Source organism: Eptatretus burgeri, chromosome 5, assembly GCF_056783735.1.
Source record: "Eptatretus burgeri isolate ZD-2024b chromosome 5, Ebu_testis_v1, whole genome shotgun sequence".
NCBI classification, from domain to species: Eukaryota; Metazoa; Chordata; class Myxini; order Myxiniformes; family Myxinidae; genus Eptatretus; species Eptatretus burgeri.
The window spans coordinates 16,942,306-16,957,766 of record NC_140965.1 but is presented as its reverse complement, the minus strand read 5'-3'; the positions used below and the strand labels follow the sequence as shown (position 1 = coordinate 16,957,766).

At 43.1% G+C, this 15,461-nt stretch overlaps 1 protein-coding gene across 1 annotated transcript in view; it reads left to right on the top strand.

The window, feature by feature from the left end:
* The window catches only part of FBXO3 (F-box protein 3), a 127,405-nt gene that overhangs the window by 109,694 nt on the left and 2,250 nt on the right, over positions 1–15,461 (top strand). Inside the window, exons 4-5 of the mRNA XM_085880852.1 lie at positions 5,588–5,703; positions 14,959–15,149. Of these exons, the coding sequence (XP_085736978.1) occupies positions 5,588–5,703; positions 14,959–15,149 (307 nt within the window). The remainder of the gene's footprint in view (positions 1–5,587; positions 5,704–14,958; positions 15,150–15,461) is intronic.

Below are 15,461 nucleotides of genomic sequence, written 5' to 3'. Positions count from 1 at the left end.
CCTGGCTGCAGATGATATTCAACAATCTCTGCTCAACGCGAAATCACATGGCACTGATCTCGTATCTTTCATTGAAAAGAGACTTGTTAGGATGAGGAACGTTCCAGGACCTAAATTGCGAGACACACTGCCAAAAAACAAACCCTTGACATTTGCCAAGTTGTATGAGATTGACAAGGCTTGCAGGGACAAAACGAAGACACTTAAGGTGGACAGAAATATCCTTCAGCATTTGGTAACAGCGAAGAAATGTAACTTCAGGCAAGGAGAAATGTCAATCTTCCCAACATCTTGCAACATGAACTCATGCCCGTGCCTTTATCTCTGACGCAACTGGATGGATCTCTGAGGTCAGGAGAAAAAGCTGTCCGACAGAAGATATTGATTACTGGTGTACTATGTCCAGCAACCTTGGAACAGGAAGGACACTCTTGTCTTATCATTGATGGCAATGCTCTCATTCATGCCATTGGAAAGCCACATGGAGTTAGTACCTTTGGAGAACTATCAGACGTGTTTGTTGAGGCCATGTTTTAAACTGGACGACACTACTCCAGAACCGACATAGTTTTTGACAGATACTTTCAGTCATCCATCAAAACAGGTACTAGAGAGAGACGGTCCAAAGATACAAGACCAGTTCGTAGGATCATCGAAGGGAGAGAGGTTCCACTGCCGAACAGCTGGTCCAGCTTCCTAGCTCTACCAGCCAACAAGACCGATTTTATAATCTTTCTATCCGCTCAGTTGTTCGAGCAAACGCCTTCTGACAAGACCATTGTTGTTGCCGGTGGTTTCACAAGAGATGATGATGTTCAGAGCACGAGCCCGGAAATGGATGTTGATCTCCTCAAGGCCTGCCACGAAGAGGCTGACACCAGAATGATTGTTCATACAATACAGTGTCAAGCCGATTGTATCGTGTTGTCAGCCCGTGATACTGATGTCCTCGTTCTGTTGCTGGCTCATTATGAGAAGATTAACTGTCATTCTCTGTGGATGAAATCTGGCACCGCAGGTCAGATCAGGTATGGGAGCATGTGCCAGAACAGCGCGTCGCTGCGTCCACTTTCCGCCGGTACTCCAGGGGCCTTCGTCTGGCAATCCCCCAGGCAGATGCCAGGCCCATCCCCATCTCCTTGAGATGATGGCACCGCAAGAAAGCAACAATTCATCCCCATACACACTATTCACCAAAACTTGAGCAAAGGTATGGTGGATACACTCATCCCCTTCCATGCACTAACCGGATGTGATAGTACTTCATTCTTCGCAGGACATAGCGAGAAATCAGAATGGAAAATATTCGAAAACCAGCACAGGCTTCTGAATGGTATGAATCATCCCACACTTACATTGGAAGGAGAGAAGACTGCGGTGAATTTCATGTGCAGAATATAATATATGGATTATCCGATGTAGAGAGTACCAACAGTGCCAGAGTCATTCTGTTCAAGAAGGGTCGTCCAGCTGAACCTCTCCCACCGACAAACGATGCCCTGCACGACCACATACTACGAGCTCACTATCAATCCTTGGTTTGGAATCAAGCTCATGTTCTGAAGTCGGTTTTACCTGCTCCTGATGATTGTGGATGGCAAACAGAAGATGGCCGGCTAAGGCCGAAGCTCATGAGTCTTAATCCAGTACCAGTAGCGTGCATTGAGGTGATATCCTGTGGATGCAAAACAGGATGCAGAACAAGCAGCTGCAAATGTAGAAAAGCAACCTTGACCTGTACGGGTGCATACAGTTGCACTGATGGACTGGAACAGTGCATGAACAATGCCTGAAAATCACATCTGAAAATGAAGAATATGTTGCTGAATAAATTTCATCCAATCATTGTATTCCTTGAATATATAACTTGAGAAATATATACCGTACATCGGTTTCTTTGCCCGGGAAGTCAACATACAATAAACCATACTCTTAGGTTCAAGAAAATTTTTGCATTTTTTTATAGTGATCAAATATGGGTGGAGAGGCATAGGATGATTACCAGATATTCATAACTACTTCTATACTATTTTGCGTTTACATGCATAGCAACGAACAATGATATGACATCAGATATCTCAAAAATCCAAATCACGATCCGATCGAAATAGCGGCCATCTTGATTCGCATTTTTCATGCCTTCAAACGCAAATTTCAGGCTGGTAACGTATTTTTTCAGACTCCTCATACCTCAAATAAGTTAAAAACTCATGTTACCAACTTTTACCTCAAAATGCCTGTAGGAGTCTTAAAAAGAGACTTTTTAGATTTTTCCGTCTCATCTATTAGGGTCACATGGGTCAAAACGGGAAGTTTTGTTTTTTTTTAAACTAAGAAGTTGATATTGGGTCAATCCTGGTGGAACCTTTTACATCTTTTTTATATTTTATTGTATTATATACATTTCTATATAATAATACACTTGTTCATCCATCCCTCCATCCAGGTGTAACGCTCCACCAATGATCTATTATTCTATTGCATATTGCAAAATGGTTATTATTGGTCAAATAGTTTGGTGGACACATTGGATTTAAGGAAAAAGTTTTAAAATCTTCTTCTTTCAAACCGCTGAACTGATCGATGTGAAATTTTAAACATAGCATCGACTACCCATCCGGAGTTTTGTTTTTTTAACAATGATGATGCCATCAGTCACTTGGTTTGGCAGCCATATTGGATTGAATTTTTTCTTTTTAAACCCTCTTCTCCGAAACCACTCAACCGATCGATTATGAGACTTTACACATATGATCGATTAACCATGTGGAAATTTTTTTGACAATGATGTCATCCATCATGTGGTTTGACAGCTATATTGGATTGAAGGAAAAATTTAAGTTTCCTTCTCTGAAACCGCTTAACCAATCAATGAGAAACTTTAGATATATGTGTTAGGTTGGGGATTGAGTGTCATTTTTTAGGTTGTGACATCATGTTAAGGGTTTTTTGGCATTGTCACCACACTTGCCATTGTGGGTTGGTGAGGGAACTTTCTTCGTCTGGTGGCCTTTCCAATGTTAATGAGTCCTCTGGGATTGACCAAGTGATGGTATCGCTGGTATAGCTCTTGGAATCATTGAAACATGTAAACTACAACACCAGGGTAATGTTGAGTTCCATTGCTGTAGTATCTATATAATAATGCACTTGTTCATCCATCCATCCATGTATAATGCTCGACCAATTGATTGGACATCTGGCCTGACTCCATCCACAATTTTAAGATGAAAAATCATACGGCCCCCATTTTTGTGCTATCCTAAGCCAAAGAGGTATTTGGAGCTGTCATATTCACAATTGCCATGCCTTCCCTATAGGTTTTCCCTTCAGTGTAAAACGACCAAAGCGACAGTAAAAAGGATCATTAAATATCGAAAGGTTGGAGCCGATATGTGTCACGGGCTTTGTGAAGTAAGTATAGCCACAGTAAGTATAGGCCTCAGACTTCAGTCCTTAGGCTTCAGCCCTCTGGTGTCAGCCGATGAGCCAGTGCAATTGAAATCTATCCAAGCTCTTTAACCAAGATTGATTATATATGCACGTAGGCAGTGGGCATAGTTTTACTTCAAACGTTTCGGTTGGATGGGTGGGGAATGGGGGTTGGGGTGGGGGGGGTTGAGGAGTTATGGTGGGGGGTGGTGAGGGGTTTTGAAGGCTTGTCGTGGGGAGGGGATTTCAGCCTTCGAGTTGGGAGGGGGAAGTTGAGGGCTTCGGGTTTTGGAGGGGGGGTTGATGACTTGGGGTTTGTGGGAGGGGGGAGTTGAGAACCTGAAGTCACATTTTACGTTGCACAGATGTTCCTCAGGTCCCTTCCTGCTCGTTGTTATGATTATTATTGTTATTACTAGCCGAAGCCCCGTCACAGACGGATTCCGTTCATTCAACCACCCTCACCAGCTCACCCACACTCGAGGGACATGGACTGGACAGGGCATGCTTGCCCCCGCCTACTCATCCTCCGTCCCTGCCCCATTCCCCCCCCCACCTTCAATTTGCTTACCCCCACCCAAAAATTTAATTACCCCAGCCCCACCTCTTCACTCCCTGACCCCCGTCTCTTGATTCCCCGCCCCACTTGCCCCCGGTCCCCCGCCCCCTGTCCACCCACTCACACTCAACCCCGCCTAATTCACCCCAGCCCCGCCCACTCATCCCCCACCCCATTTCCCCCGTTTCCCACTTTCAATTTGCTTACCCCCGCCCAAAAATTTGCTTACCTTGCCCCCCGCCTCTTCCCTCCCTGCTCCCGTCTCTTCATCCCCCGCCCCCGCCTCTTCACTTCTCGCCCCCATCTCAACGAAAAGTGTTTATTCTGCTTCAGAGTTGAAGTTTGACTATTGCCACGATGTGCAATGCACTCTTACAGGTACGAAGTTTCTTTCGGTCCAGGTCACAGTACCGAGAAAAACGTGACGCGACCGCTAGGAGGAGCACAAAATTGGTCCTTCAGTATTAATATACAGATAGAAGATACAATGTTTCTTGTTACATTTTTTTTGTGTCAAATTCACATTCTGAGGTCGTCAGCATGTGCAGAAGAGTTTTACATTGCAGACGCTATTTTCGAGGAGTGGAATTCCACCTCTCAGCGGTAACGGTCTGTCGACGACAAACGTAATGACGTCAGCGAATGACCGATGATGTCATGACGTCCTGACGCCTCTCAGCGGTAACGTCATACGTCGCCATGGAAACGAATGTAAAACGAAGTGTTTATTCTGCTTCAGAGTTGAAAGTTGACTATTGCCACTATGTGCGATGCACTCTTACAGGTACGAAGTTTATTTCAGTCCAGGTCACAGTGCCGAGAAAAACGTGACGCGACCGCAAGGAGGAGCACAAAATTGGCCCTTCAGTATGAATATATAGATTATTGAGTGTGTCATCCAAATCTGCTATAATGTATGGATTAGCCTCAATCTGGCCATATTACATAGTTTGTAGTTGCAATGCTATAACTGACTGTGAAATAATAAAAATGTCAAACACACAAGCAGCAGAGGACTAAATAAAGTATTTTTTTTTTAGTTGCCCCAAAACCATGTCTATTTCTATTTGTCGTTGTACATCCAGACAAGCTATTTTAAACCCTCAATTTTTTCTTTTGAGAGCCTTGTCCAAAAAGCTTTCAGAATCAAACAACTTTTATTCTTTTCATTATTAGTCACCATGGTGAGAACAACTCTTAAGTCCGAGCATGACCTCTTCTGGAATTTTTTTTCTGTTTTCCTGGATAAATTGTTTTTGGTTCACGTGTGTGACACCAACAGGTGACTCATGTGTATTGGTGTTGACAGATGTCTCATGTGCGCAGGTGTTAGTGCACATGCGAACGAGTTTGAACACCTATACAAATTCACGAGGAGCTCAACAAATTCTCTGAGATAACGCTTTCAGATTTTCTTGAATAAGAAATGTGCAAACACTTATTTTTAATAATATGACTCCGGATGCTCTGACATACACACCTTGAGTTTGCTTTCGTCGCCTGTGGGTCATTCATTTGCAATCTTTTTTTATATATAAACGTTTTTTTGACGATGTAGTTTTAAAAATTAATTTCATTTCTGCTGTATACCATCAGAATGGCGATGGAACCCACTGCATCACCTGATGACGCCTGTCAGCTGTCACGGCGATGCTGGTATGTCATTGATGAACGGGACTACAAGCAGAAGGTCGAAGGGCAGGGTGTCGTAGGTAAGAGAGAAATGTGGCTTTGCATTCAAATTAATCTATTGGAACATGTCACAGATCACAGTACAGACATTGTAGCTGTTCTCATAATGCTTTGTTGTTGCATCATCCATTGGCATTGCCTCACCTCTCTGCTGGGATTGCTACTTCATGTCAAGCTACTGTAGTTTGATGTTTGCCCTTCACAGCCCGGATGCAACACTGTTAAAGTAAACAAAAGAAAACCTCTGCAGGACATCATAATCCCATGACCTCTTTTTAGGGTCGTGGGTATCATTGCCTGCTGCCCACACCAACCTACTCCCTTACCTGTTTACATCAATGTTCCATCATTTGTCGATTCACAATATCTACAAATTTTGTAAAGATTTACTGAATATTCTGCCCTTTACTGGGATCCAAACGATTGTGATCTTTTGATTCGTGTAATACTTTTTTTGACAAAGTGGGAGAAAACCTTTTTATTGGCAAGACATTGGCAGCACTTCTCCAAAACGATATCCTACACACACTGCTTAAGCTTGCATATGTTCGGGTCACCATTGGGAGAGCTTGTTTGAATATGTTAATGAAGAATAGGTGATTGCATTCTGTTTCATTCGATTCATCTGCCAAGCGAGTAATTAAAATATAATCAGAGCTAATGAAGTCACGTTAGCAAGATGAGGGGCCAAAGTTCACGTGTTCGTTTTTTTTTCATATGCGTACTACAGTTAACAGGGCCATTTGTGACTGTCTTATTTCTGCCTGCCCATGTTATATGTGTTCTAAACTGGAGCTCATCAACAAATCTGTTAACTGTTAACAAATCATGCATTTTGTTTACCGACATCATGCCCATAGCTGTTTTAATTTGTTTTACAAGCTCTTTAGCAAGCCTTGTACAATAGAGAGGAAAATAGAGACAAACAATATTTTTCACAAACAATGTCACTCTGAAAATCAAGATGGTGGCAATTGAGGTACCAAAGATGATGGAGCAGCAAATATTTGTGAAATTTCTGCTCAATGTAAATGTAAAACCGGACAACATTTAGAAGGTCAGCTGCACGTAGTGGTGATGATTGCCTGTCATAGGCGTCCTTATTAAGGAGCACCTTAGAGCCAAGAGATTTTTGTCGAACGAGGCTGGGAAGAATGACAACCCACACCGTTTACGTACACGTCTTAAGTAGGTCTACACAGAAGGCATACAAAAGCTTCCGCTCTGATTGAGGACAAGTGTGTGTCCGGAGTCGGTGAGTACCTTTAAAAGTTTTGCAAGTGCGGTGTCATTTTTGTAATATGCATAGAAAAGCTTGATATGAGTATAAACAATACCGCAGACCAAATTTGAAGCACTCTCGTAATAAGTAAGCATCTGTTATAATGATAGCACTGTCAGTACGCATGACTTGATTTCGTGTATCGGCACATCGGGTCAAAATGTTAATCATATTTTAATTCCTTGTTGGCAAAGTTGATCGACATAAAATCAGGTTTTTTTTTCTGATTTCAAAATTTCAAACCAATTAATCTGTGTTGTATTTCTTCCTTAAAATCATGTGCTCATTGCCCTTTAAATGCTCCACTTGATGTATACATTTTTAGCTGTTGCTCATTATAATCTATGGCTCAGAGGTGAGGTTACTCACGAGGTGATCTGTAGCAATTAGGCACAGCACACGGAAAAGAAGCCCCTTTAGGTGCCTGTTGGGTTTTCCGATTACATTTTAGCCAGGCCGACGCTTTAGCTTTGCATATTATGTTATAATGATAGCACTGCCAGTGTGCAACAGGGACGGAGGAAAAGTACAAACTTCCTCCAGATATCAACACAAATTAACATGCAACTAGTGGTGATGAGCAAACCACATCCTGCTGCGCTACTTTGTTTCGCGAAGTGGAACATGATCCTTAATTGACAGGATAACATGATTAGTGTATCAAAATTGATGTTTATCATGTGTTGGGAATAAGAGAAGTTCTGGATTATACGATGCAGCTGCGAAGCCAGGAATTTATTTCTTTGATGAATTTATTACTCTGATCGACTTTTTTTTATCATGAAAACTCGTTTTCCTATGCAGAGGAAACCTGATTAGTGACTTGGTGATGCTAAGCGACTCATGCTGGATAATTGTGTCACATCTATGAGGGATTTGTAGCAGTTACCCACAATCTCCACCATGCCTTTCCTCCTGCACACATCATCATTATGAAAAGTGTTTCGGTATTTATGTACTAAATTGGAAAACTCAGGAAAAAAAATTTCGATAAGGCTATGAGTTTATACAAAATGGAATTTATGATGAACTTGATATCTTCTATCGTGAAAATGTAAATTTTTATATATTGAATGCTTATTAAAAAATATCTTGTATCTTGAATATTTATTGATGTAAGACATTTCAGATTTTCATTTTTAATTAACTTGTAAAAATTTCTAAAAACATGTTTTCACTTTGTCATTGTGGGCCATTTTGTGGAGATCGGTGAGATAAAAAATTTAAATTTAATCCATTTTAAATTCAGGCTGAAACACAACAAAATATGACAAAAGTCGAGGAGTGTGAATACTTTCCTGAAAGCACTCTGTAGATGTGCGTACGAATAGAGTCTACCCTTAGCTTCGCTGATGGACTAATTAGTCACTGACACAGTTTGCCAAAAATTGCAATATTGGTCACTTTGGCATCACTTTGCGGACTCAAAAGAGACTCAGGCTCAAAAGACTCAAAAGAGTCACATGGCCCATGTTGCATCCCTCACAAAGTTGTATCTATACCCTGAGTTTGGAGTTTATATAAAACATAACAATAACAACATCCGCTTTGCTGATGGGTTTAATTTAAAGACAAAGACATTGGCATTTGCCAACCACCCACCCCCCCCCCACAACCCTTCACCCCAATCCCCCCTCCCACCATGACTCACCCCACCCCCTCCCACCACGACTCACCCACCCCCCCCAACCTTCCTCACCCACCTCCTCTCCCACCCTCACCCCGGCCGCATGTCCCTTGCTGCTAGAAATGTTTCCCCCCCCCCCCTGCACAATGTCCCCTGATCCCTCTGGTTATTAGTTTTCCCACTTTGACAGACTCCTCCATTTTGGGTGGGAAGGAGAAGGAAAGGAAGACAAATTTACCCAAACATAGAGTGCTTTAACCCCCCACTTCCCCACTCCCCCTTCCCAACCCCGTCCTCACGACCCGCTCCATTCATCCTTTCATCACTTTGCCCACTTTCATCCTGATGTTTCTTCCCGCTAGAAATATCTCACACACGATAACAGGCTTCGACAGGCCTCTCCGTTTTGGGGTGGGTAGAAGGGAGGAGGACATGCGAAGGAAATTGTAATAGCCTCTGCCACCACCACCAGGTAGCCCTACATGGTACACATTCACATAGAAAATTTATGCCCCCCCCCCACAACACCTTCGCGTGAGGCTGTGGACACATAGCCTATGTTACCCCCACACAAAGTTGTATTTGTACCCAGAGTTTGGAGTTTGTAACTTAAAAGATGTGGCCTCACATATGGACCAGAGAGAGAGGTGTGTGTGTGTGTGTGTGTGTGTGTGTGTGTGTGTGTGTGTGTGTGTGTGTGTGTGTGTGTGTGTGTGTGTGTGTGTGTGTGTGTGTGTGTGTGTGTGTGTGTGTGTGTGTGTGTGTGTGTGTGTGTGTGTGTGTGTGTGTGTGTGTACATATATGTTCCTGATGCTGAATGAAAATTGATGTACAAAGGTTCCACAGTCATCAAATCGATGTTAAAAGGAAAAATAACACCCCTCCTTCCAACTGAACACCATAGGTCGGGTGCGTTGGAGGAGCAGAGAGCTTGGCTTATGGCTTAGCCCTTCCATGTCATGATTGAAAGTGAATTCTTTATCCACCTATGTTGTCTTTAATTATTTTCCAGAAACGGTCATGAGGGGAAGGGGGTTTACTTTGACAGATTACACATCTCCATCCAAAAAAAAAAATGTGCACCTTGAAGAAACAGCTCAACATCAGATTCCTCACCATCATGAGATTGAGCAACTGGCAGAAATATATCAACAGAATAAAGGACAACAGACTGCTCGATAACATGCGACTGAGAAGAAACCGACCTCAAACAAGCAAATGAGGACATCTGACTCGACGTTGCCGTGGTGCACTTCCATGTTTATATTTTCTACCGCTTTAAACATCAATCAATGGTCTTGATGGTTTACTGAAGTCGAAATAAACTCATTTTGATCGGGTGACCCAATTTGTATGGAAATATCCGAGGATTTAATGGTAATTGGGTACCTGACGCGCCATGCTCGGTTTACAATCCAACGAGTAAAAGCCAGTAGATATGCCTGCAACTCTGCAAGCACACACTGTAGACGTGAGGACCCAACACGTTAAGTACATTTCGAGCTTTCTGTGCCTCCCAGATTGATGAACGATATGTTTCATGGGTGCAAATTGTTCTTCCCTGATGGTGATAACAAATCTTTTGCTGGCAGCCCACGTTCGTGCAAAATGTACCTGCTCTGCCAAGAATTTTCTACAAAGCAAAAGGAAAGTGGAGGCGTCTCTGTCTAATGCACAGACTAAATGGGTCAGTTGATGTAGCAAACTATGCTACACTCTATTAATTTAGCCTGTGTGCAGCATTAGCAGATCTTAATGTTTTCACTTTGAAATGAACCTCTTTGTTTGGTCCCATCTGCAATGTCATTTTTAGTTTTTTTTACCTTGCCAAAACGAAGTTTTTTGCAAGATATGTTAGTCAGCTTGTATGTTTTTTTTTTTTGTTTGTTTTTTTTTGTTTGTTTGTTTGTCTGTAATCACATATAAAAAATTCTGCAGAGCACAGTTATCATTGGAAATTTTTGTAACTTCGCATATCAGAGGCCTATAGAGGTCCCTTTCAGCGCATAAAATTTTGAAGGTCAAGGTCAAAGGTCAAGGTCACTTTGGCGCAAATCAGGGGAGTCGACGAAACCCTTATTTTTTGAGTAATTTTGATCGGATCGTCTTCAAACTTCATGGGAATATAGTTCATGGTCTGGCGCTCAGCTGATTAATTTTTGGTGGCGATTGGCCTTGACCTTTATGGTTAGCACCTGAGGTCAAACATATTTGACTCCAAGGTCAAATTTTCAAGTTTTAGGAACCATATCGTGTAGTACCTCAAATTGAACACCTCGATGAGTGCTTTCTAGATATGTCAAGCTTGAGACATTATGACGTCATTTGGTGACGTTATGAGGCAAACGCATATTTTTCATGGTTACTCTGTAGAATGATTCTCATCGGAATCTCTCGTAGGCAGATATTCCTCAAGGAGTCGCTCCTGGTGGATAGCAGCTCTGTTCACCTCAGTGTGACCTTAAAGAATTCACACGTGGTCACCTTTTGGCAAGATACGGGTCACCCTACGGGTGACATTGGGTTTTTTATTTTTCTTTCAATCTGCTTGCACTTCGCTTCAGTGACTTTTGTCTGGAAACGACTCGAACTGTAATTGGCATTGCTTCATCACCGTGACGAGCAAATTGGGGACATTTGTGTAAATATGTCGCATTATGTTTCCAAGAAGCTTGGTTTGATGTTTCAAATTGTTCAGAGAACACAAAGTAAAAATAATGGGTGCTGTGATTTGGCATTCTTTTTATTAAATATTCAATGATTTTAAACTGTTCTCGGCACTGGGGATTCTACATTATCTTAGCTCAACAAAAAAGTTAAAATTATTGATCGGAGGTTAATAGGCTGATAAAGGTTGGTTTAATCAAGTTGGTTGAATCTGCAACTGCCACTTCCACTTCATCAGAGCGAAGTTTTTCGAACCCGATCTGTCGTGTTTCTCTGTTATATTTTTGTCTGTGTTACTGTTTGTGTTTTCATCCAACTTTCCGTGTTAAATCGTACCTTGTTGTGCTTTATTGTCTAATTTGTTTTCGTGCTGTTTGAGGTCTACTCCTCGGAGAGCTGCCGTGAAAACTCTGTCTCTTTGGAGGCTCTGTTTCTCGTTCTCCTTTTTCTTTCCCAAATATCATATTTTCTACCTCATCAATGTTATCCTGTTTCCCCTCCTCGCTTTGAAAACAATAAAAACAAACAAACAAAAAAACTTTTATTTTTCACTCCAAAATGATCTCATTCTGCCACAATTTCCTTCTGCTGATATTTCCTTCCTGTACCTCATTATTTATCTCTCCATTTTCTCAATATCTCCAAACTAAATCTTCATTGAATGTAAACGCTTTTCCTTATTCCTTTGAAAGCTTGTAAAAAAAAAAAAAAAACGTTTTAAGATGCTTCACTTTCCTTGCTTCTCTGTCAAGAGTACTCCACATGTTCTTCACTGTGATCTATTCTACTACTTCATCGTCACAAAGATTATTTTCCAAAACTGTCAGCAAAGCACTTGAACAATCAACTCTCCTCCCGGACCTACAGCACCACTGTCATCTGTGTGTTCAAAAAAATGCTCAACACCCACCCCATGATCTTTTTATCCATATGTCTAATCTGGGAATGGTGAGAAGTCCAGTTTGCAGAAGTTGTCTGCTCATGACAATCAAATCACCTTCATGTCATTTAATGGCGTTAGTACCCTCCCCCACATCCTTGTGACCCAACCACTTATGCGTGTACCTCTCCACTTCATGTCCCCTCTTTCTGCATCCCTTCTCACTGCACACTCTCAAAGCTTCCCCACCCCCTACCCTCTCAAAGCCTTCTTCCTCACCCTGTCTCCTCAAGGTTTCTCCCCTATCTCTAACTATGAGGATTTCAAACACTCAAGGCCTCCACTCCAACCTGACATCTCTCAATCCATGCTGCCACTGTAAACATATGTTTAACAACATCTTTCCTCCCATAGGACGTCCCTGACTCCTTACTCTCTCTGTCTTGCTATTGTCTCCTTTGGTTTGATCAACCTGAACCCCGCTGTGGTGTTGGAGTCACACTGTACATCAAGAACCCCATTTCTCACTAGCCTTGTACTGTTCTTATACCTTCCAACCCCCTAGGTCCTAGGAGTACCTATGGCTGTAACGTCCCCTCCTCTACCACCTCTTTGTTTGTCTGCGTTGTACCATCCTTACAAAGTGACGACTCTCTCTCTCTCTCTCTCTCTCTCTCTCTCTCTCTCTCTCTCTCTCTCTCTCTCTCTCTCTCTCTCTCTCTCTCTCTCTCTCTCTCTCTCTCTCTCTCTCTCTCTCTCTCTCTCTCTCTCTCTCTCTCTCTCTCTCTCTCTCTCTCTCTCTCTCTCTCTCTCTCTCTCTCTCTCTCTCTCTCTCTCTCTCTCTCTCTCTTTCTCTTTCTCTTTCTCTTTCTCTTTCTCTTTCTCTTTCTCTTTCTCTTTCTCTTTCTCTTTCTCTTTCTCTTTCTCTTTCTCTTTCTCTTTCTCTTTCTCTTTCTCTTTCTCTTTCTCTTTCTCTTTCTCTTTCTCTTTCTCTTTCTCTTTCTCTTTCTCTTTCTCTTTCTCTTTCTCTCTCTCTCCCTCTCTCCCTCTCTCCCTCTCTCCCCTCTCTCCCCTCTCTCCCCTCTCTCCCCTCTCACCCCTCTCACCCCTCTCACCCCTCTCACCCCTCTCACCCCTCTCACCCCTCTCACCCCTCTCACCCCTCTCACCCCTCTCACCCCTCTCACCCCTCTCACCCCTCTCACCCCTCTCACCCCTCTCACCCCTCTCACCCCTCTCACCCCTCCCACCCCTCTCATCCCTCTCATCCCTCTCATCCCTCTCATCCCTCTCATCCCTCTCATCCCTCTCATCCCTCTCATCCCTCTCATCCCTCTCATCCCTCTCATCCCTCTCATCCCTCTCATCCCTCTCATCCCTCTCATCCCTCTCATCCCTCTCATCCCTCTCATCCCTCTCATCCCTCTCACCCCTCTCACCCCTCTCACCCCTCTCACCCCTCTCACCCCTCTCACCCCTCTCACCCCTCTCACCAGTCATGGCACTTCGACAAAGGACTTCTGTGATTCCATGGGATTAATTCAATCTGTGAACTTTCCCACCTGGATTTCTCCCATTGCCAAATCCTCCCTTCTGGACTTGGCAATGACAAACTTCCCTGCAAATTTTCCCTGCAAAAAATCCTGCTCCTCATCTTCTCCAGTCATATGCTTGGAATTATATACTTGTGATCGTATGCTTGTGAAAGTCAACATCTCTCTGGCTATTCTCAGAGAGCTGCCTCAGTGCTGACTAGTCTGGCAGTTCAATCAGGAGAGATTGGAAGGGACTATAAGCAGCCACCTCTGGAACCAACATATAAATGTATGTCCAACAGGTTTGAAAATGTATGTCACGGTCGTGGTTTGTCGTGAACTAAATAGTTAGATGCCATGAGGCCTACAGTATGTTTTTCATTGTGGAGAAGTTTAATATTCCACTCATCTTGCATATCCCCTCATTAGATTCCTCAACACACATGTTGTAAACATTCCCACATGAAACTCATACTTGTCTGATGCGTTCCCACGTGAGGCTCGACACATGCTGTAAAAATGATAGTTTGGATGGAACGACATTGGATGATGATGGCAATTCTCACAAGAGCACGAGAGTGATTTCTATGTTTTTTGTTTGAGGTTTGGAGAGGTTACTAGGGATCCTTGCACTGTCTAACCCAGTGTTTCTCAACCTTTTTTGTCCCACGCCCCACTTTGATTTTCAAACAAATCGTACGTCCCACCATGATTGGAGACACTACAGTATATACTACATATAAGAAATTCCCCGTGACGTAACAGCGTTGAACTGATCAAGGGCACGCCTTACCGGCGGATTGGCGAACAAGGGCTCCGTGAAGCAGTTATGACGCAATGAGGCATCAGTCGCAGCTTCAAACTTTTGAAAATTTGAAAGTGCAAAGCTATGAAAGCGATCATATATTGATTCATCAATTCTGAATCCTCACGCCCCACCAAAATATTGCCATGCCCCACCAGTGAGGCATGTGCCCTACCTTGAGAAACACTGGCCTAACCTGTGCTCCAGATTTTTCTTTCTCATAACTGACTGCAGGGTCTCACAATGTCTCCGCTTACCTTCCGCACAGGTGACTGACTTGCCATCACACTTGCTTTTGTAAATCCTCTTGTCCATGTTGTGGAGTTTGTGGTATTAACCTCCAAGATCATGTGTTTGAAAAGGGAACAAGGAAGTTGAGATACGACACGAGCCTGTTGGACCAAGCACAAAACACCTTTTGTTGGCCTGGAGTATTTGCTGTTATGTCGTTGTCATCTTTCTTTTTCACCTTCTTCTAGGTGAGTACCCGATTCTCCGGCCGGGTTCTGTGTATGAATACACCAGCTGCACCACATTCTTCACCACAACCGGTCACATGGAGGGATTCTACACGTTTCATCACTTGGATAAAGATTCTACTCCCTTCCATGTCACGATTCCACGCTTCGATATGTCTTGCCCACCTTGCCATGCCTCTCAACACCAAAAGGTAACAACGGCTGCCTTGGCACCTGTTGTGTTGCTTCCTTTTCTGACTAACTCACCCCTTCAAATTGCACCCATCCCCCCCCTTTCCCCCCAACCCATCCATACCCCTTTCCTCCCGTTTTCACTTATTCCCACTCCCCTCGTTTCTCGAACACAGTAGCTTTTTACCCTCGCCAAACAAGAGGGCATTGCAATTGCGTCCATTTGTCTGTTTGTCCGCACAGAATGCGCTAATGTAGGTAACAAACGCCACCTAGTGGTAGCCAGTAGTACACCTTATCTTTTTTTCAACCGAGTACTTTCATAAAGTATG